General features: G+C 41.7%; 1 protein-coding gene across 13 annotated transcripts in view; it reads right to left on the bottom strand.

Moving 5' to 3' along the window:
- Window positions 1-22,549, bottom strand: part of EFCAB5 (EF-hand calcium binding domain 5) — a 35,812-nt gene that overhangs the window by 4,359 nt on the left and 8,904 nt on the right. For 12 of the 13 annotated variants that reach the window (XR_009489145.1, XR_009489144.1, XR_009489147.1 and 9 more), the window contains 12 exons: window positions 20,027-20,183; window positions 19,699-19,762; window positions 17,848-17,918; window positions 14,222-14,377; window positions 9,447-9,546; window positions 8,071-8,757; window positions 6,795-6,976; window positions 5,432-5,588; window positions 3,093-3,382; window positions 2,272-2,444; window positions 1,327-1,555; window positions 474-626 (listed from right to left, as the gene is read on the bottom strand). Coding sequence is in view for 9 of the 13 variants with exons in the window: in XM_059865729.1 (XP_059721712.1) it covers window positions 474-626; window positions 1,327-1,555; window positions 2,272-2,444; window positions 3,093-3,382; window positions 5,432-5,588; window positions 6,795-6,976; window positions 8,071-8,757; window positions 9,447-9,546; window positions 14,222-14,377; window positions 17,848-17,918; window positions 19,699-19,762; window positions 20,027-20,183 (2,419 nt within the window). In the remaining 4 variants the exon portion in view is untranslated. The remainder of the gene's footprint in view (window positions 1-473; window positions 627-1,326; window positions 1,556-2,271; window positions 2,445-3,092; window positions 3,383-5,431; window positions 5,589-6,794; window positions 6,977-8,070; window positions 8,758-9,446; window positions 9,547-14,221; window positions 14,378-17,847; window positions 17,919-19,698; window positions 19,763-20,026; window positions 20,184-22,549) is intronic. The other variant, XM_059865731.1, reaches the window with a different exon arrangement.

Here is a 22,549-nt window from a genome sequence, read left to right as displayed (position 1 = left end):
AAGAGATAATATATTCGCTGGAACATTCTCTTGTCCTTGTAAAATACCATAATTTTGACATGCAGAGGATCTCCAGAGAGAAGCATTTACCTGTGGAAGTCCCAGACAGCAAAGCTATGGATGGATGGATGGATGGAGGGATGGATGGGTGTGGGGTTCTGCTCTATTGGTTGCTATGCTGCAGTGAGCACTGAAGTAGGAGAATACACCCTTTTCATATGGAGAAAGAGCTATACTAGCAGTGCTCTTGAATTCTTTTGCATGGGAGGATGAAAAAAATTAAGAGGAATCTCCTTTACAAGGGAATCTTCCATCACTACCTTTGTAGCCTTTTTGTTGCATGAGCAAGCACAAGAATCTTGTGCAGGCTTCAGCTTTAATGATAAAACCACTGGAAAAACACAGGCAGCTGGAGATGGCATTTCCTCTCAAAAGCAGCCTTTGAGCCCCTGATGATTTTTTCTCTTCAGTACCTTGTCTGTGCCAGGTTCCACCAGATAGATTGTGACAGCGTGGATGCTGGGTGTCCTGGGATACAACCAGTTCAGAGCAGTGACAGCCACTTGTAGGACATTTTCCTGCATGCAGACGTGGTGGTAGGCTTTGCTGAATGCATGGCAAACTCCCTGTGAAAGCAGAATCCTCCAAGTGAGCCAGACAATTTCACACAATTTTGGAGAAAAAAGCTGGGGAAATGTTCATGTTGTAACAAATTGCTTTAATCAGAATTTGTAAAGCGGAAAAGTGACTGTGAAATGTCCCTTATCAAATGATGCCCTGAAGTACTCAGTACCCAGTCACGGCCAAGTCCTTAAGCAGACAGAGCTGATTTTTAGTGGAAATAGTCAAATGGACCGGTAAGGTTGGCTTGCTGCGCTCCCTGCTGCCCAGATGATGCATCCACAGTGAGGCTGATCCCAAAGAGCATCCCAAAGGAATACGGAGAGCTGTCACTTTTAATTATTCCAAAAAAAAGTAAGGTTTCGTGTAATTTTCTAGAAATGAACACAAATATGAGATTGAGAGCTTCAGGAAATAAAAGCTGCTTCCTTTGGACTTTGCACAAAAGGTCAATTAACATCCTAGTCAGGAGAAGATTAAATAAATTATTGATGAAGTGATAGCTCATAATAAATTTCAGATAAGATGCTAATCAGCAGGATATGGATAAGGTGCTCTCCTTACACCACTTTCACCATATACCGCAGAAGGGGACCCACAGATATGTTTTTAGTTGTGCATCTTACATTTACTCAGAACAAACATGTAAAAATCACAAGTTCTTTTGCAGGCTGGAGTAACAAACTGCTTTCTGATGGTGCCCACCTCATAGAAAGTGATCTCATGGGTCAGAAAGATGGATTTATGACTCTGGTCCCGAAGAGTGTCAAGTCCTAGAATGCCAAAAACTCTCCAGTGAGCATCATACAGGGGCAGCACAAGGAGTGAACCATTTTTCTCCTCCTCAGGGTCGTCAGAGCTCCAGAAGTGAATGTTTCCGTGGTGCTGAACTCTTGGAACATAGATTGGCTTTCCCTGCTCAATGGCTGCAAAGCTGAAATATAATTTTATGACGAGATTTGTCAGGAGGAGCAGAAAACTTTTAGCAAAACAGTAAATACTGCAGCTTCGATCCCTCCCTGTTTTCTGGCATCAGAGAAGGAAGGTGTGAGCTCCATACCCTGACCACACTCAGCAATACCACATTTACCACTTGCATCCCAAAGGCAGTGGTAATAAAGAGGCACTTTTCATCCTTAGGACATTTTAAAAACATCAGCTAATGAATGGAATGAAAAGAAATACAAGAAGCAAGCAGCAGTTACATTTAATAGGTTAGAGGCAGCAATGTTTAAAGAGACAAATATGTCTGGCTTTTGGAAATGACAAGTGAAGAAGCATGAAAGCTGTTTATAGCATAAACACTAGGGAAGGAAAGGCATTGTTCTCAAAAATATCCTGTGGATATAAACTGGCATAAGGGAATTAATTTTTAAAGAAGAAAATGTAGGCCCAATGCCACAGACATTTGCTAAAGGATGAGATTTATTAGACTGTGAGCTAATGTCCCCAAGGAAATCCCAAACAGAGCAGTTCTAAGCAGACCTTGTGGAATATGTATAGTATATTGGATCATTCCACAACAGTCTCTTGGGAGATTTCCTCTCTGGAGTTGTCCATCATCCTCAGTTTCCAGAGCATCCCAAACACTGCCCCATACATTCCAAGCAGTTTAGAGGAAAAGGAACAGGTATTTGCAGCTTTTCTTACCTGATTCCTTTCATCTCTCTGTGCAGTACTCGGTTTAGGATGTAGGGAGCATCGTCTGCAGTACAGGCCACGTAGCGCAGGAGAACCTGTCCCTGCTCTGGGGAGAGCTGGTTCTCTTCCAGAAGGGCAATATATGCACTGACCGTCTTGTTACCCCCATGAGCTTCCATGTCCTAGCAACCAAATGTTCCCCGTTACAGTCTGTACATTAGCCACTGGCACTTAATTAATGCACTAAGCACTTGTTTAATTTTTGCTGAGATGCTGCTCTGGGTCACCGAGTTTGTGTGTCACCAACCCCATGAGGTGGCTGTGTCTCTGCCCGGTGCACTCTGTGACAAGCACAAACACTCGGTATTTTGATTGGCAAGGGAAACTGATTTCCTTTTTCCTGTTGCTAATGGGGAGGAGTAAATAGAAAAATAATCCCTAACTATAATTTGTGCCTAATAAGAAATCCTATGGATTTCTTCCCCAACAGGAGATTCCTTTAAGAAAAAAAACAAACAAGTACCAGAGTTGCCACATTTACAAACTTAGACAATACTGAAAGAGCACTTCAGCTACACTGAGAGAAGTTTGGTTTGAGGAGGGCTTTAATGGTGAGAAAAACAGCTAAAGTTGCAGCTGTAAATTAAAAATGAAACTATTTCCACTACAAATTAACCATCTTTGCCCCAAACCGACTCTGGTGTGTTTCATTTCAGAAGCTCCCAAACTATAACTATGGATTTCCAGATCTGCCCTGAATCAGCTCTTCCATAAGTGAGACAAAATTGTCCCAGAGATTCCTTCAGTACTGGGAGAGCAAAGATGCCTACCTGGGACAGGGCCTTGATCACTGCTTTGTACACTGGTTCCATGCTTGTTCCACTGGTCTCAGCCGCTTTCTGGATATCCTGCAGCCATTTCCTCCTGGCTGAGCTTTGCAAGCTCTTGATGTGACTTTGTTCCACACTTGTGGTCAGGAAACTCACCAAGTTATCCATAGTTTCATCCTCATTGCCAGTGAACTTGGAAGCAATTAAATCAAGGAAAATCTGGAATGCCTTTGGGGATAGCTTCCCCACTTTACTGAGCTGTGGGTATAGGGAGCAAAGCTCTTCCTTTGCTAGTAGGAAAAAAAAATAGAAAATAAGACAGGGAAAATTTAGTTGATCAGTTTTGCAAAATATGAAACAAGACCTAAACAGACTTTGGGTGGAGTCCATCCAGCCTATCCTTCTAGGTTACTTTTAGGTGTGTCCTACAAGGAAGTGGGCACACTAGCAGGTAATCTCCAGTTTCCAGACTGGAAGCATCCTTTTCTCTAGATGTCTGCTTCCCTCCTATGCCAAAGAGTCCCGCACAGCCCTGGTGCTCCGCAGCCGGTGTGTCAGAGCTGCCCCAGCGCGGCGCAGGCTCTGCCCAGCCCCGGCTCTGGGCTCACGGGGGCGCTCTTGCACAGCCTGAGCAACGTGCAGGCGCTGCCTGGCTCCGGGAGCCCGGGGTTCACACCGTCTCTGACTGATGGTTCCATCATTCTTTCTGCATCCTGTTTTCAAATCCTGTTGGACCCGAAGATGTCCCTGCTCATGGCAGGGTGTTGGACTAGATAATCTTTACAGGTGCCTTCCAATCCAAACCATTTTATCATCATTATCACAGATTTTAGCTGAAGAAGTAGCAAGTACTAACTTGGCCTCAATCACGGTGGGGCCATAATGCTTAATGCTGTCTTATCCAGCCCATCATCTAAGGAACATTCAGTATTCTAATTTAATTTCTGATTTTCTGACAGAACTAGGATGGAGAATTTTTTTGATCATATAGAATATTTGGATCTTTACCTCCACTCTCTCCTCACTTTGAAGAAAGGGATGCAGAAAAAAATAGACATGAAGTTGAATGTGCTATGATCACTTTCTTCACTACTAAGCCACAGCATAATGAATTTTTTTCCCCTTTATATCTAATGTTACACTTTTCACTTGCAAGGACAATCAAACAATTTTATTCACTTTTTACTCTATGTTTCCATCCAGGAGAAGTCCAATGTCTGTGAACCCTTCCCCTGAACCTGCTTGTCCCACACCCTTGAGAGATTAGGTTGAGGCTGCTAGAAATAATTCATGCTACTGCTAGGTGGTATTGATTTTGCTATTCTCCCTTTCTATTTATTTGTCCTTTAGTTTATGAGCCCTTCATGGAAGGGACTGTGTCCTTCCATATTTCCATGGTATGTTCTGGCATGCTTTGAATACAAGAGAGCAGTGAACTGCCAGTTTCTCCTGGCTGGACAGCCTGGAGATTATTAACAGTGACATACTGGTTTGCTCCCCACCCCACCAGCTGCCTTCAGTGAGCTAAAGGATAAAGAGATTTTGGTGGTTGCCAAAGTGAGCCATTTTTAGTGATTTGCAGCAGAACAAGCAATATGAAGATGAGCATGGAGATGAAAAAAACAGACCTGTCCACCCAAGCACACATGCAGACATGTTCTTAATTGCTAATACAGTGTTTCACAGCACCTTATGCCCACATGTTAATATGCATAAGGCTGCCAGACAGGTTCAGGTGAACCTGCAGCACTTCTGCTGGACTAAAGTCTTTTCTATCAAGGACCAAATGTGCTAAGTTTATGCAGTGAAATAACCAACAGAGAAGTGATACTCAAAGATGCTCTGTAATTCATAAGGGCTGTGTGACAGTGTGAATAACTACAGGCTATTTGAGATCTATAAGGAAAAAGCTGTTCTCTCCTGTGAGGTACATTCCTGCTGGAAGCACAGCAAAATGTATCTATTAAAAATAGCTGGATAACACAGATGGACTGGACTAAAAGTGCAAACATATCCTCAGGCCTTATGTGTGCTTTTTCACTGCCATATCACATGTATATATTGCATGTTACAGCTGAAATAATTTTTCAACTCATCCCAGTGTCATTAAAGCATTGGGCTACTTCTCTGCCTGGGAATCTTGTACAGGAGGAGGGGATAGAGCAATGCATTAACAAATAGGTCTGGGTAACTGTTCCTTCCCATTTTACACCTCATACTGTGTATGCTTATGACTGCTTGCAAAACCAAACTGGTGCTTGCAGCAGCCTCATTAGCCCTGTCACGGAAGGGTTGAAGACCTCCTGTGTTGTTCTCACAGAGCAGAAATTTTTCCTTACCCTTCATCAAGGCCTCTTTTCCCATGTGTCCCTTGAATTTGCTCAGAACAGCAATCACCTCTTCCAGGTCCAGGGACCCACATGCTTTGCTGTCCCACTTTTCAAAAAGTGCCTCCAAAAGCTGTTTCCTTTGGGCCACGTGAGACATGTGGTGAACCTGCAACAGAGGAGCAGCTGCTGTTTGGTAACTCCTGGACACTGATGCTGGACACTACACAAATGGGGACACTACACAAGTGTGGATGTGCCAGTCACATCATTCCTATGGGCCAGGCCAAATCTGTACATACACAGCTCAGACCTAGAGATGAATCATTAAACCTGGGAGATAACTTAGAAACACAAAACACAGGTGACAGTTCATTTACCAGGTAGGACCAGCAGTGCAGAGAGTTATTTCACAGTGAACAAATGAAGCCTGTGCTGGATTTAAGGTGATGTCTGCTCAGGTAAGTGCAAGTTTCCCAAAACTCAAATGTCTCCCCAGCAAGAGCTAACCACAGCCCTGTCAGTGACATCCAGAGATGTGACTGTTCATATTCCTGTACACTGTTATTTTGCTGGTGCTGCCCTGAAGTGTGTGAGCTCCAAGCAAACACATGTTACCATTTGTCCTCTAAACCCAGCATAGAGGGATAACTGGCTGGAGTGGAATTCACTCAAAGGCCAAAATACTGGCAGTGTGTGCTGTGTTCAGTGAGGACTATGGAGCCGTCAGATCCAATATCTCATTCAAATTAGGTCAGCAGCACTGAGGGAAACCAGAAGGAGGTCTGAGGAAAACACAGCTAGAGAAATGCACCACGAAACTGACCTGAAGTGATATGAGGCACACTGATGCTGGGCATGAGGAAGGAGAATATTTTTTTTACAACACATGGCAAGAGCACCTTGTAACTTAAAACCAAATAAGCCTGTGCACATTCACATCCAGCCATGCACATAGCAAACCCAAACACACTTGTTTTAAAATCCTCCCCAAACATCCACAACCTCCTATGTAATGCCAGTGCAGTAGGTCAGAAATCAGGTTCTTGGCTATTATAAAGGTGAATAAGCAGAATGGAATGTTTTGGGCTCTTTCACAATGAGCTATCAACTGTTGTCTCACTGAGTCCGGCTCTAGAACAGACAGACAACCTCTAACAGGATGAGTCTGTCATCACTTCCAGAGCTGAGGGCTAGGGAGGGAGCATCTGTATGAAAACAAAGGGGTAAAAGGTCTCCTGAAGGAGCAGGGGTTGCAAGGCTGAAAGTGGAGACCTCTGCCAGCACCAGATTAACAGCTGACTTTGCAAAGTGTTTGTGGGCATTTGCTTGGTTTTTGTTTGGACATGGGATCAGCAAAACTTAACAAATTTACTTTTTCTCGTTGTTTCATTTTTTCCTCTTTTGTCTGTTTATATTCTCCTTTGATAAATGCAACAAGCCTCTTCACAATAGGCAGAGAAATGTCTTCACCAACAAAATTGTCCATGAGCTGTACAAACTGTGGCAGGGTGAGGCAGCTTGCAGCAAACCTTCTTGCCACGCCGGGATCTGAGTCTGAAAGGCAGAAAGCACAGTGTGTCACAGAAAGCCAAATGCTGCCCTAAAGCCAACCACGTGGCAGCTATCAACACAGCCCTCAATCCTGCACTTCCTATCCAGGGAAATTACAGCTGAATACAGACTGACTCCATGCTGAGTAAAGGCCTTAATCTGCTTATACTGCTCTAATAGTAGCTCTGCAGATCCAGTCTGGCATGGATGCCATCCTACAGCCAGGTCAAACCCTGACTACAGGTGAGCTGGAATTGCTGTTACTCAGCAGGGGGCTGTCTGAGACAAAGACCTCACTGAGGGACAGCTGCCCCAGACAGACAGGATGCACATCCAAGGACTGACTGAAGGATAGGGTAGTGCTGTGCACTGGAAGTTACCACAGAAAGCTGTAGGTACCAGGGGGCTGTACCATCAGCTTTACATTATGAACCTGTCAGTGGATTGTTCAGACAATGCAGACCCAGTTCTTGCAGTGTTCTAAACTGTGAGACACAAGAGTGTTCACAGAGTGCTAGCAAGGAGGTTGGCCCTTCTAGGATGTTTAAGAAAATACCTCTTTGAAACACAGTTGTCTGATCACAGCCTTCCTAGAACAAAGGCCTTTGTAGACAATGAAGTAGGATCATCCTTTGGAAACACAGTGAGAGATTAAAATAAAAGATTCCTGCTAGATGATCTCATAGCACATCTCCCTATAGGCAGTCACAGTCTAAAAGCTAAGTAATTTTGAGATTTAATGTGCTCAGGTTCCTGTCTTGCTATGGTAATATTACAGAGTGAAACAGAACATAAAATTTCTCCTTATTATAAAAATGCTGCTGCTTCACAAAGTTCCTACTTGAATTAAAGTGTCTGCTCAGGGCATTGAATACAGATCACCAGCAAAGTGACTCACCTGCCTCCTGTGAGAGGAATAAGCTCTGAAACCTTGGCAGAAAACACCATGCTGAGAAGATAGCAAAGCTTATGGTCTTCTCTACTCAGAAATTACTCACATGGTTTTGAAACGGATTTAAAACACCCTGTAGTTAAATCAATCTAAACATATACATAGAATATGATTAAGGTCTGTCAGAAAAAAGAAAGTACTTTACCCTGGTCATGCAGAAGGTTCTCATCCTGCAGTCTTGTCTCTGAGACTGTCTGTTGGTCAGACTGGCTGTTGTTGCTTGCAGAGGTTTCTCTCACAGCCTCTGCAGCTGGAGTGTCCTGTTGGGAATCAGTGACATCCGTGTCTGTCACAGCTCCCTCTCCTGAGGTTGTGCTTGTAGCTTCAGGTGATGTCCCTGTAACTCCACTGTCCTCTTGACTAACTTGTCCTTCTGATCCAGGTTCTCTGTCTGAGGTATAATCTTCTTCTGGTTTTGTTTCTGCCTCAGGCTCACTACCCAGGATGGATTCCTCTGGTTTTCCAGAACTAGGTTCTCCATCCAGATCAGTAGCTTCAAGGCCAGTGCTTTCCACTGCTGACATGGCATCCTCACCTTCCTTGCTCACTTCAGAAGCACTTGGCTCTGCTGATTCAGTTTCCTCCTTGGAAATTCCTCCAGTCTCAGTTTCACTCATACCCATTTCTTCAACAACTCCTTCTGTAACACTGGTGCTCATTTTGTCAGACTCTTGCCTATCATCATCTACAGGTTCATATCCTAAAAGTTCTCCCTCAGAAATTTCTGTTTCAGACAAGAGCAAACTTTCACTGAGTTCCTCACAAACTTCCTGGTCACCAAGGCTTCCCCAGAAATCCATAAGATTAATATCTTGCAGCTCAATTATTGGCCCTAAAACAGAAAAGACATGTGTAAGCTGATAGTGTCTACTGGTTTTATATTCTCTAGTATTACATAAGAAAATTTAAAGAAAAAAGGTAATGCCAAGTAAATACAAACTACCAGCAAGTATCTTCTGCAAAGACACATCTCAGGAACACAAAACTTCAGAATAATGTCTTTGCCTGCAGAAATCTGCTCTTCTGGCATGTATTACACCACTTTTCCTTTGAAATAAATATTTCATCATTCTCTACATTAAGAAGGAGAGATGGAATTCACTTTGCATTTGATCTGAGCAATTAATTAATGTCCGATATCTTTAAAATATTTTACTTTCATGCAGATGATTCCCTCCATTTCTGGAGGTATTTTAGTGCAAATATAAAATTAACTTCTAATATTGCTGAGTAAGAAGGAACAATTGTTTCAGAAAGAGTCTTTCTTTAATTCTATTTCCCAAAAAGTACTTCAGAAATTTGTAGCAAGGAAAACTTTTGGATGCTGAAGCATTTCTGAACATTACATCACAGTTTGCCAAAAATGCTTGCAAATTCTGGTGTATAGGTCACAGCAGTCCTTTGGGTCCCTTTTCTGGACTCTGTTCATTTCTGGTAACACTTATAAAACATATCTGAACCATCCAGCCTTGTGTGGACTCCCAGTGTTTTAACCACAACTGAAACATCCCATGTGCTCACATTCTCTGGGGTTCCAGAGTTCCGACTTAACAGTCATGGGCCTTCTGTCATAGAAGTGTCTCAGCAGGGCCAGTATTTTTTGTCTATCCAAGACACCAACCTAGACAAAAAGATTAAAATTATTGGGTTTTTCCTGGGGTTCTTTGACTTACATCAACATTTGCAGCACTACAAAGGCACCATCAGCCAAGAATTACCTGTGGCTGATAATTATCCATTACCAGAACATCACTACAAATTCCAAAGAAGTTAATTTATTTCATAGAGGCAAAAATTTCTTCTGGGCTGAACTGGAACTCTCCACACATATTACTTTGCAGGCTCTTCCTTTTCCATGTCCTTGACAAATTACAGTGAGATAATTGTAGCTATTCTGCCAAAGGAGTTCTTCGTGTAAAGATCAAAGCTTCAACACTTCATACTCTAAGGACAGATATTGATTGCCTGACAGTACCGTGGAAGAATTTCCATGTATTATGGGCTGTGCTGTGTTACCTTAGTGACTGCACATTGTAGTTTGGTTTTGTGCCCCTTCATCTCCTTTGAAGTGTGATGTATTGGCCTGGAAACATAATTAGTCCAAAAATCTGAGCTACTATGACAACCTTCCTAATTTCCTTTAAAAATTCATAGACATTTGACCACAGAGGTGAGAGAGGTATCAGCAGTTCCAGTGCAGAGGAAGGTGCAGAGTTTATTAAATCCTTGTTGCTCAGGGTGAGTGTACACAGACGATAAACCCAGGAAAAGGCAATGAAATGGGTCATTTCCAATCAGGAAATTGTGGGGTTTAAAAAGTAAAGCAAACCTAAACGATTGCAAGTTTTCCATTTTATGATGTATTCCTGTTGTCATTATTTAAGTCCTGCCACCTTTATAATCTCCCTTCAATTAGTGAAATAAAGTAGTTAATTAGGAACCAGATTTACTTAAGTTCATTATTTGTCGTGAGCACCTTTCCATCTGAATTATTGATTTCCTTTTCACATTTTGTTCGTAGATTAAAAACTGCAAAATGCAAATTTCACCAGGCTTTTAATTCCTTGTGAACTTTGCCTGCCCTTAGACTAAAGAAATAAAGGAAAAACTTTGCTGTTCTTTTCTGGAAATTAGCTCAAGATGAGTGCATTGTTTATAACCTGAAACTGTAATTATTGGCAGCAATCGTTTAAAACAGAGGGCATGGAAACAACACAGAGATGAACATCTCACCTACTGGTGAAGTTAACTCTGGAACTAAGTGAACACATCACATTTGCTGGTACAGCAGCACCTTCCTCTACAAGGAAGGAGTTTTGCCAGTTCTGCAGAAAGGACCAGAACTGAAATGTAAGAAGCCATCTGGTACAATTTTAGTGCTTCAGTGTCTGGTAATTTAATTCCTGCTGGTAAAAAAAAATGCTGGAAGTCAGGGTTGAATTTCAGCTATGGGTGGGTTTGGAACAACAACTGTCATCACAGAATTCTGTCCCTAAACTTACAAGATGTAGGCCCTGATTCCCAGTATCTTGTCATTAACATACCTTTCACACCCCTGTGCAAATATTTCTTCTTGTTATTTGTCTTTTAGTTGAATATATCAGATTGTGCTCTGATCCATTTAGGACATGCACAAACACACAATGTTTTAAAGGTGTTCCCAGATCACTGTGGAATATTTGGATCCTCCATTCAGTATTTTCATTACACACACCTAATTTTCCATTCAAATTTCCCCAGCTGTAACTCGTCACAATCATCTGCTGGTTGCCCTGAACTTTGCAGTACTAATGCATAATTTTACTTCATTAAAATGGGAATAGATTAATGAAGTATTATTAAAAAGAAAATAAGGATGTTGTTTTGGGATTCAGTTACCTTTTTGTCATATTAAAATAATATAATTGGAGGATTTAGATAATTCAGATTTTTGAAGAGTATTTTGTTCTTTGGATCCAAAAAATTTATTTTTATATAAAAACAGGTAAATATATAAAAATAGATAAAATAGCTGAAATTGTCAAATATTAATAGGGATTTATTTAATTATTTAAACATTCCCAATTTGCACAGATTTGCCATTTTAGCAGGGGTTCCTGTTATTTCAGGACACTTTTCCTTACAACTTACCCTGGGAGAAAAATGTCACAGTACAGCCACCTAGAGAAGAGAGGAGCACTATAACAAGAAACACTTCCAACTCCTCTCCCCAGCTGTGCTATTTTTCCCAGTTCCTAAATTTAGTAGAAAAGGTGATTTTTCTTTGCACTTGGTGTGTGACCAAGGAGGCTGATGACAGATTCCTGCCCACCTGCCCTTCGTGCTGCACCTTGTGAGCAGCACAGGTAAGCCTCTCCTCTCCACAACAGAAAACCATCTGTGTTTGTACAGCTGCCCAAAACTCGGGGCAGCTTCAGTGCCCAGGGAGTTGAAACACATTGACCTAATTTTTTAGTCACCTAGATATTGGCAGGTGATGATTCTCAGCTGTTTTCAGCAATGTTCTGTGACCTGTGAGTAATTCCTTTGGCAACACAGACTAAACCAGACTTGCCATTTAATCAGGGATAGGTCAGTGTTTAACCACTTGATTGTTTTTCTGGAAATGTGATGTGTGTATCCTGAACTCTACAATGAGCTTGTTAGTGAGCAAGAGGGTAGAACAGACACTTAGAAAAGGTCATGAGAAAGCAGACTTTGTTGTTGCTGTATGGCAAGAAAGATAATCATGGGGGTCTCAAACTACATTGCCTTGAAAACTAATCTCTGACTAAATTAAATTTCATTTTAAAATCCCTTGTTTAAAACATCCCTGGAAATTAATGAAGAGTTATAAAATAAACTGATACAAGTGAGTACATCAACAATAAGTTAAAAATTCACAGAGCCATTGCCTATTGGGGTATTATAGCAGTGATCCAGCTGTGTTCTGGGATTGTCTTGGGAGGTTTCTGCTGCAGTGGATAGTCCAGGCTGTCCTTCTGAGCTGCCATCCTTCTAGATGCATGCATTTGAAATCATAATAATGATCATGTGGATACCTTCTAATTTGACTGCAATTTAAACACTGCTTTCTCAGCTCCCTGGCCCTAATTGCAGCTCATTGAGGCAGCCAGCCACACTCACCATGCAGACTGGAATAACTGCCTGCTACCAAACAAATGGAAATTAGGAACTGAAACAACTGCTTTGCTGTGCTTTGCAGAATGGGCTCTACAGGTAATGGATCACATTCAAGTGGTAGAAGTCCTTGGGTTATTTTGCATTTTATCTCCCCTGTGGGTACAGTAGAACTTTACAAAAGAAACCAGGCCAGGTTTAAAAGAGCTGCGTGGCCCACACGACACTTTAGTGGACTCAATTTGCAGGGCAGGGCTATCTCGGAGCCTGGAAACCACAACTCTGTGCTCTGATCAGATTTTTTTTCAGCAGCAGTGTCGTCATTGCTGATAGCTGCTCACTCCTGTTGTGTTAGTATTTCTGGCTCTTTGCCTCTGAGATTCCACTGGGATTAGCAGCATGGAGTTGGTGATTAGTGCCACAGAAATAATAGGAAGAAAGTCACTTTAAAACATGAAAGGAAAGAAGGGATCCTTCGGAAATCCGTGGCAAAGACAGGACTCAGGTTTCTATATCCTTGTAGCCAGGAGGATCCATCACAGCCCTTCTTGACAGAGCCTTAGGAAAGTCAAATGTCTCCTAGCTGGGAAGCAGACACATTTCTTCCCTCATCCCTGAAACAGCAGCTTGCCTGCTATTCTCTACAACACACTATTGGTGTTGAAATGAGCCCTGTAATTCCTTTCTCTTGGCAGTAATGACATTATTAGCATGACATTGTAGAGCACAGTTCATTCTGGGTAGGGTCTGCAAGCATAGCTGGAGGAGTGCTGGGTGGAATATAAAATTTATGTAGGGGAGAAAACTAAGGTTAGGGCAACTGCTTGCTCTGTAGTAGCCAGCAACTGCCAAACTGAGAGTACTCATAACAAGTACCACACTTTTTGGATGAAGCCCAAGTTTTTAGCAACAGTTTATGCCATTGATTCTTCAGTTCTTACTATTTGCTGGTTTTCTAATGAGTCTAGCACTTTTTTTGTTTGCTTTTTAATGGAGATGCAGGTGTACTGAGAGGATGATAGATAGAGTTTAAAGCTGCTGAAAACCAAATTATGGCTTTTGAGTTTCATTTCCAGCTCTGTAACTGACTTACTGTATTTTAATTTCCTGTCCATAAACTGTGGCTGAAGTTCACAGTACTGTTCTCAGAGAGGCTGTAAAGGAGGATTATTTTGCATTTTAAATTTTAACTAGGAGATTTATTGATAGAAGCCCTTCAGATCTATAGAGTAATGCAACATAATTAATGCAATATATGTTATTATTGAAATAATGTGCACATTTGTTAAAGTCAATCTACATCAGATTAGCTTTGCTGAAATGTGGCTGAATAGATAAATTAGCACTCAAATATTCATGCTGTGGAAGCAGGTAATTTTTTAGAATTAAAGGCCATGGTTAATTTCTTCTCCAGAATCACTAAACTTCAGTCCCAAGTCATCAGTTTAGGTAATTCAGTTTCTAATTAGCCATCAGTTAATAGACTGTTGGATGTTTCTGTGTCTAAGAACTATGAATTTAACAACAGTGCAGCAGCTATTGTTCTCTAAAATACTGCTGAGCAAGCACAAAGAGAGGATCTAGAGTTGAGGAAAAGAAAAAGCAAGCAGTGACCCAGAGAAATACCAAATTGAGAGCATGCCCACATTGAAATTAGGCTGAGCTGCTTTGCCTACCTTTCCATAATCACAAACTCGGAAGAGGCCAATAAAAATTTGCCTCCGTGTGTCATGTTTTGTTGCTTCTTGGAAGTCCTCAGCACACTTATGGAGATATTCCATGATTTCTTGGAACTTGTCACTTGAAACATGTTCGGTGTAGGAAAGGATAAGCTATAGAGAGAAAGCAGCAGTGGACATGGTTATCTTTCTTCAAGCATTTTCACCTTTTGTTGAACTCCTAAAAATCTATTACGTGCAATCAAATATTTAGGAATTTGTAATTTAATCTGCCAACACAACACAGACTTGGTGCCTACTTCATTCTCCCCTTCAGAAGAAACAATATTCTCCAACCAAGCCTGGCACACTGCAGAAATGTATCCTGAACAGTTCCTTTCCTGGTACAGAGGCCACTTATCAAGCTGAAGCAGAGATGCTGGATCAGATCCCTCCTATGAAAAGTTGTGGCTTAAGCACCATTTTCTTGAGGAGGATTTAAGTTCTCCATGGTTTTCTGCAGCATTTAGTATTCTTGACTTCACCCCCAAGGAGGCATTTTGAGCCATTACATTCTACAGGAGTGACAGTCTCTCAACTCTCAAATGCCACAAAAGGAGCATTGCCTACAATTTCAGTGTTTAGAGGAGCAGTTGGTTACAATAAAAAATGGGAGATCCTTTTGAAAATGAGCCTGCTGTCACCCAAGTCCTCTGACACTGGAAATACTACTGACTTGAGATTGATTTTACGTTCCAGCCTTGGAGACACCTTAACACTTTGGATTTATAGCCATGTGGCTTTTATGAGCAAAAGCAATATGGTTCTAAAAATGTGGTGTGCATGACATAAATAATAATGGCCATCAGAACAAACCACAATTCCAGAGCCTGGGCTGAATTATTACAGTAGGTTTCTTGAGCCAGCCACAATAACAGGGAGCTCATACAGTTAAAAGGAGGAATTTCCAAAGCACAGAATGTTTCCCATTATCCCATTTTGAGAGTATGGATACCTGACATAAGTGCTAAAATATCTTTGGCTTGTTGAAATGCCACACAGGCAATAACCAACTGAAATATTAATATATGTTATTATTATTAATGTCTATATTGTGTAATTTCCAAATATATGGGACAAGTGGAGAAGAGAGGAAGAGCAGAAAAAAAGCAATGGCCTGAGGGATGGCTGGTAGGAAAGAAGAGCTCCTAATGCAATGTGGGTTTTTTCTTCATTTCAGCATAAAAAAAGGATGTAGGTTGGAGAGAAGGTGGCACATCTGGGGCTATGAGTATCCATAAGTTTCTTGGGGTTATTAGAACCCAGAGCCCTGTGACAAAGGAACCTTAAAGGTGAGGCTGTTGGGATCAGACAGGTTGGACAAGCAGTTTGTTATTCTGAATGTCACCTTGATGACACATCCAAAGGCTCCTGCACTAATACTGTGTCTAACAGCTTCACAGGACACTGTTTACAAGCACCACGTGGGCAGGAGACACCATCACAGGCTTAAGCCTTTCTTAGCTGATGTGTAAATTACTGTACAGATCATTAACATACATTAATTTGTTATTAACTGAGAGATTTTGACACCTCTCCAAAGAAAGCTGGCATGTCTCCTTCTTGCTACCCAGAGTCCTTGGTATAGTTTGTGACCACATTATCATCAAAAACAATGGATCTGTTCTTGTTCCTACTGGTCTCACTAGAAATGGAGAAAGCCTCATACAATCATGGAAAATAATCTCACCTTTAAAGCCTGATTCTGACCCTGCAAAGACAATGTGAGCATTTCCCTTGGTGTCAATAGCTTTGTGCCAGACTGCTGGGGGTTCTGTGTGTTAGACCACAAAGCTTGTGAAATAAACCACTAAGGGCTGATCCCTGGGATTTAAATGCTTCTCATATAAAAGACCCCACGAGGTTGTCACAAAGGATATAAGAATACAACAGCCACTGTTCTGCATTTTTGGAAAAAAAAAAACCCCAAACCTGAAAAACAATGATGTGTGAGGTCTCTCTACTGAGTTTCTAACAGCCTTTAAGTAATCTAAAGCTGCACTAAATTCAAGGAAGAAAAAAAAAAGTGCCTTTTAATTTTAAGGTCCATAAAAAGCAATGCTTTCCACATGGGAAAGGGCCGTGACCAGCATGGAGGAAGATCATCTCTTTCTGGGTTTGGTGGATGAAGGAAAGGGGTGAACAAAGGTAAATTGTAGCTGATGATTAGAAGCAGCTCTGTCCTGATGATGGAACAGTTCCCAAGGGAAGTGATGAAAGCCTCATCAATTGATTCAATTAAAACCAGACTGGAAAAAGAATCAGAGAATATGTTCTGAGAGAACATTCCTGGCAAATCACACAGCCTGACAATCCATGTCTTTCGTGCTTCTGATCTCTGTTGTCATATCTTTAATTGAGTTAAAATAAAGAGTACACAAAGTATATTTTAAACAGTTTTCTAATGCTAATGGAGCATGAATTCATTCAGTAATTATATATATGTACCATAGGGGTTATGGACTGATGCTTCATTGCAGTGACAAAAGCAATTCTCTGGGCTCTCATTATCCACAATAGTCTTCTTAATTACTTGCAATAATTCTGAGGTTAAATTCAAAAATATCTCTTTTCATGCTTAAAAAAACCTTCAACAAGTTACCATAAAAATGCAGCTCTGTGCAAAATACCAAACATGTGAGTCTCTTGAGAGGGAAGAAGGCACAAAAAATCACACATGGTTGCTTGGAATGAATCTCTGCACAGCTGCTTTATACTCTGGTTTTAATTATTACAACAGTACCCACTAGCACTGCTGCAATGAGGGTCTGCCATTATTCCTATTCTAAACACCCCTTTTTACAGGTTTAATTACCCAGCCATAAAATCCAGCTCTGTCACAGGTAAAAATTGCTGGCAAAGCCTTGGCCTGGACAGCTTTCAATAAATAGAGTTTGAAACAATTTGGTTGTTTTCAGCTTAAGGAACAGCTGAGTAATGGGGTGAAACTTCCAACTACATTTATGATTTTGATGAGTTGAAACCACACTTCTGACGTTTCCCAGTGACAGCTTTTGAGTTTAAAACTACTTGGTTATGCTTCATGAATATTTATGAGACTTGTTTCAGTTTGTTTATGGCTCAGACCAGCGATAATTCAGGACAAAGTCTTCTCATCCCAGGTCTTCATGGCTTGGTTCATCCTGGTTAATGGAACTTAGTCAGAAATAACAATACTGTGAGGATGTTACTAATTACCCCAGGCTAATGGTTGTAGTGGGATATCAAACCTCCTGTGAGCAGCCAGTCAAAGTCTGAACTCCCAAGTGATTCAGGGCTTTGACATTTTAGCAAGGGATGGGGAGGGATGTCCTAAAAACCACTGCTACAGGAATCACTTCCCAAAGAGCAGCAAGGCTGCAGCTCTGAGGAAAGCAAAACAGTTCCCTCCAGCTGGCCAGAATGGAAGTGTGGTGAGAGCAGAGGATGGAGATGGAATGTGAAATGTCCAGATACAGCCAGTTACCTGGGATGCTGGAGAAGGGAAGCCCTTCACTTACTCCCCTGGGCTGTCCCCAGGGAAATGCTGACACTTTGTGATAAACGCCACATTTTGAACCAAATGCTCTTGTTTTATTTCTCACCTTTGTGAACTCATCTAGGTATACTGGCTTTTCCAATGTGTTCAAGATTTTCAGCTTCCTGTCATGGGTTGCTGGTAAAAAAATGAAGGGATATTGGTTTAGAAAGCAACAGTTGTGATTTTGCATATTGTACACATATTTTTGCACAATGTGCTGTTACGTTAACTTTCTTCTCATGTTGGATGACATTTATTTGAGGTTATCCCACAGTAGCTGAAGCATCTGACTGTACACAGAGCATCTAAATCTGCTCGCATTTCTCTTGCTGAGAATCTCCATTTAGCTATTCAGAACTGTAGAGTCATATTTATTCTTGACATAAGTTGGTGCAAATTGCAATGATTTTAACAGTACTTACAACTAATTATGTGAGGGAGGAAATGATTTTTGATTTAACAAACAGATAAAACTGCCTTAGAACTCTGGAGACATGGATTCTGCTTTGCAAGAGAAGAATCTGAAAATCATAGTAATTTTCTCAAGAATATGGGAATATTTTTACTGATGATGATATTCAAAAGTATGTTTTGGTCAGCTTCTGGGTTGCTGTAATGGAACTGAGAAGAGACATCAAACATCTATATAGGTTTCTGAATGAGGTCTTTGAGAACAGACATGCTACTTCTGTTGGCATTATTTTTCTGTTATTTCTTCTAAATATATCAGGAATAATGAGAAAATTCATCATGAAATGCATTTATCTCTTGTTGGTTGATATGTTCCTAAACTGTACATTATCTTTATTGAACTATAAAACAGAGTGTAATGTTCTGTTAATGTACATTGAATGCTATTAAGTGAAATAAATTAAGAAATGGAGCCTATTAGGGAAATAGTACAGAGAGCACCCCTAGCACTTGGAGAGCAAATATCTGGGCAGGAAATTCCTTCACAATCTCATGTCCCAGGGTCTGTTTGCATTGGGGAACCACAGCTACACAGCAGGAGACAGGGGCTGTGTTTGGCAGCAGCATCCTACCAACACTGGATGATTACTCAGAGGAACAATTCTGTAATATAGACAGAGCTGACCAAGGGTAAGCTTCAGGCAGAGGTGATCCAGCAGCAACAAAAACACTCTGGAGTGTCCTGTTTATCATCCCAGATCACCAAAGACACATTTGTCATCATTCATGATCATTGCAGGCTCTTAATGTAAAGGGCTGGCAGTAGGCTCGTGTTGCCACTTCAGTGTTCCTGGTTCTATTCAATTATCATCATCTGGGGAGGTCAAGTGTGAGCTGTGTAAACTGGACAGGAATTATGGAAATCTTTCTGAGCTGAGTGCCCTGGTACAGAGGCCCTGGGCTGTGTGTCACTGGATGCCACAGTGACTGGATGTCAGGGACTGGCCAAGGAAAGGGCTTGATGAGATGAGCTATTGGGTGGAGCATTAGGTAAACCTCAGCAATTCCCCTGAAACCATAGCAGGTAACAACACTGTCAGACTTTAAGTTTGTTCCATATCTCCCAGTGTGCCAGTATTTCCAAGACTTCCCATGAGACAAACTCAAAGAGGGGGAGGATGGTACAGTGATTCTTAAAAAGAGCAGTAAGCACATGGCAATGTGTGGCTAATAAGGGATGTAAGTGGAAAAGGTCTGCATCTGGTCTTTCTGTCTCTCTAAAAGATTTTTTAAACATTTTTCCATAATTTTCAAGATCATAATAATGAATTACATGGTGGTTCAGTCTCTTTCCAATCTATCTGAAGATTTGTGGTTGATATCCTGTTGTAACTACCCTTAGAGATTCTTTCTCTGATATCAAATCCATTTGCTGTTTGCTCACAGTTCACATCAGAATTCAGATCACAGCAATAAAACTAAGGAAGGCACATTAAAAACTTGCCTTTTCTCATATCTTCAGGAATAGAATCAGTGACATCTGGAAAAAACCTCAAGGCACTCTGAACCTAAAATCAAGATAACAGCCTGTGTCATGCAGACAACAGCAGACAATTACTAAAATAAACCACCCAGAATAATCAGACATATGGGCCAGTCATAGGTCTTACACATAAGTAAGATTTGGGAACAATGCCCTGTCCCTGATCCTGTGGTGGCAGAGCCATCACCCTTGCTTGTGCCCTCTGCTGCCATGCCAGGGCATATGGCACTAGCACAAATGTCCTTTTCATGCTGTCTGCAACAACCACAGCAGGATCTCCCCTAGTTACCAGTGCTGCTGGGATTCTTTCATGGCCATCCACTGTCCACTCCTTGAACAGAGCTGCCAACACCTCCTTTCTCCTTGCTGTCTCCTCAGCCTTCTGTCTTTCCACCTCCTCCCTTTCCTCATGTTTGCTCTTTGCCTCAGCCCTCATCTGGACCAGCCTGTAGGACATGGGAACATGGATTAGAAAGAGACCATCATGGGCAAACTTGAGATTGATTAAGCCTACCCTAAAGAACAAAACAAAAGGAAGCAACTGTTTGCTGAAATTCCTGCCTATGTGGAAGACATTTAATGGAAGATCTTCTGTGCAGCTCTCCTACTTTTGTGTCATTTCAACAGTGACACATTTTACCTTCACATTTATAATGACATTCATCATTTATTGTGTAGATGTCCTTCAATCTCCTTTCAATTCTTGCAGGGAGACAGCAGGGAGACAGGTGCATAATTTTGCTACAGTTGATTTACCAACAAAATTGCATCAGTCTTCATTGTCTCCAAACTCAAGTACCTTTTCACACAAGCACTTCACTGGCAAAGAACAATGTTCAATAAAATTTCTGAAGCAGCCTCACACAATAGAGCCTTCACTGCCTTAGGACAGGGATAATACCTCAACCTCTCCATCATTTTCAACACATGGAGTTTGCAGGTTTGGACTGCCAGTCAGCTCCCTTTCTTCCTGCTTTTATTTTCTTTGCTTCTCTAAACACCCAGCCATGTTTTTCCCATCCTCCATTTCACACAACAAAAGAAGTGAATAAAATTTATCCTGAACTCATCTGCTTTGATTTTGACTTTGTTAATTTATGAAATGGGGGAAAAACCTTTAGGAAGGTCAAAATGCTTAAAGCCAAATGATCAGTTCATCTGGAGAGAACAGCTCCTGTTCATGGAGGCTGCTGGAATCTCTCTGCAATGAGGCAGCTGCTCATCTTCATGGCCTTCACACCCTCTGTAGCCATTCAGAGAAAGGGGAATTGCTCCTCTTTTGTACCTGACAACTCCAAAAACTATATTTTAGCTAACGATTCCTGCTCCCTTCTTCCCCCTGTGTTTCACATGCTGTGAAATGGGCTGATCCTGTCCCTGCCCTCTTCCATTCCTCTGGGGTCATCCTACAAATTATAACCCATCAATATTTTCTTTAATGAACAGAAAGACCTGTTTTACATGTCACAGCAATACACTTTGATCACAGTCAGTTTTATCACAAGGTCCTTGTTCTTCATGGCCATTTATCACAGAGGTTTCCAAATGAATCATTTGGTTCCTTGATCGATGGTGGGCATTGCACAAGTGCTGCTGAGGCAGCTCAGCCTTGGGCACTTTGATAGCAGGGGGAGGGTAAAATATTTTCCCAACTTCTGACTCCTTCCCAGAGCTGGAGAAGAGAAGGAATGCAGCAGGTACCAACCTAAGTGGACAAACAGATTTTTCTCCAATGTAGCAGAAAGAGAAAACCAGACCATTTGTAGAGGTAGCTCCTCCTCTGGAGCTGTCTGCAAACTGGAAGCAGAGCCTGGGCTGTGCTCAGAGCTGCCAAGGAGCTCTGGTGATTAATCTGGGCAGTGTCCAGCACAAGTTACATTCTGTGCTGCACCTGCACTGGGCTGCAGTTTTGCTTTCATTTCTAGGATCCTAAAACTGGGCAGCTGCATCCTCTGCCTGCTGTCCCTCAGACAATAATGGAAAAACAGGGGTAACAGTACCAGGCACCACCCATTGCAAAGTGAGCTCGTTTTGGATCAGACATTTCCAGAAAAGATGAGATGGCAGCGAGGTGACTTCTCCCTGCAGAACCAAACATGTTTCCTCAGGAAGAGAGCTGCCTGCCTCCCACACAGGGATGGGTGACTCAGCCTGAAGGACTCCCATCCCTGGACAAAGGCTCTGTTTCAGGTATCAGTCCATGTGCATAAGGAATTTCTCCCATCTGTTCTCCTTCCTGCCTTGACTCCCAGTCAGGTGGCAGTTAAGGAGAAACTGGAGGAAGTCCAAGAGAGCTCACTGAGGATAGAAAAGTGTTAGATGGGAACCTGTGATGAATCCTGCCTTGCCTGAAAGTAATGCCAAGGCTCCCAGGACCTTCATTTGGGCCAGAATTTCATTCCTCCACTTTCTGGTGCTTATGTGAGAGGTGTTAAGCACAGACTGGCATTGCTCTTGTAACAATTCCAGCCTGCTTGAAATCCAGTGACTCACATGAGGAGTCTCACTGCTGTGTGGTGTTGTTAAAATCCTGTGTTGCTATGATTTAAGAATCCCATGCAAATCCCACAATACAGTCATCACAAATATGTAAATCCTGAGCTGCTGTGAATGCAAATCCCATGATACTACTACCAGTGAATATGCAAACCTGCTGCAGCCATGATTACAGAACCCCCCTGGCAATGCTGTCTATGGAGATATTTATTTCTGTAAGTCTTGATAGTCACTTCCTTTGACTCAGCTCTGAGAGCTACAAATGCAGGACCTGTCTCCAAATGTAAAGAAGGGCTTAACAGCCAAGGTCAAGATT

The sequence above is a fragment of the Haemorhous mexicanus genome, chromosome 22 (genome assembly GCF_027477595.1).
Source record: "Haemorhous mexicanus isolate bHaeMex1 chromosome 22, bHaeMex1.pri, whole genome shotgun sequence".
NCBI classification, from domain to species: Eukaryota; Metazoa; Chordata; class Aves; order Passeriformes; family Fringillidae; genus Haemorhous; species Haemorhous mexicanus.
This window is presented reverse-complemented; position numbering and strand designations above follow the sequence as displayed.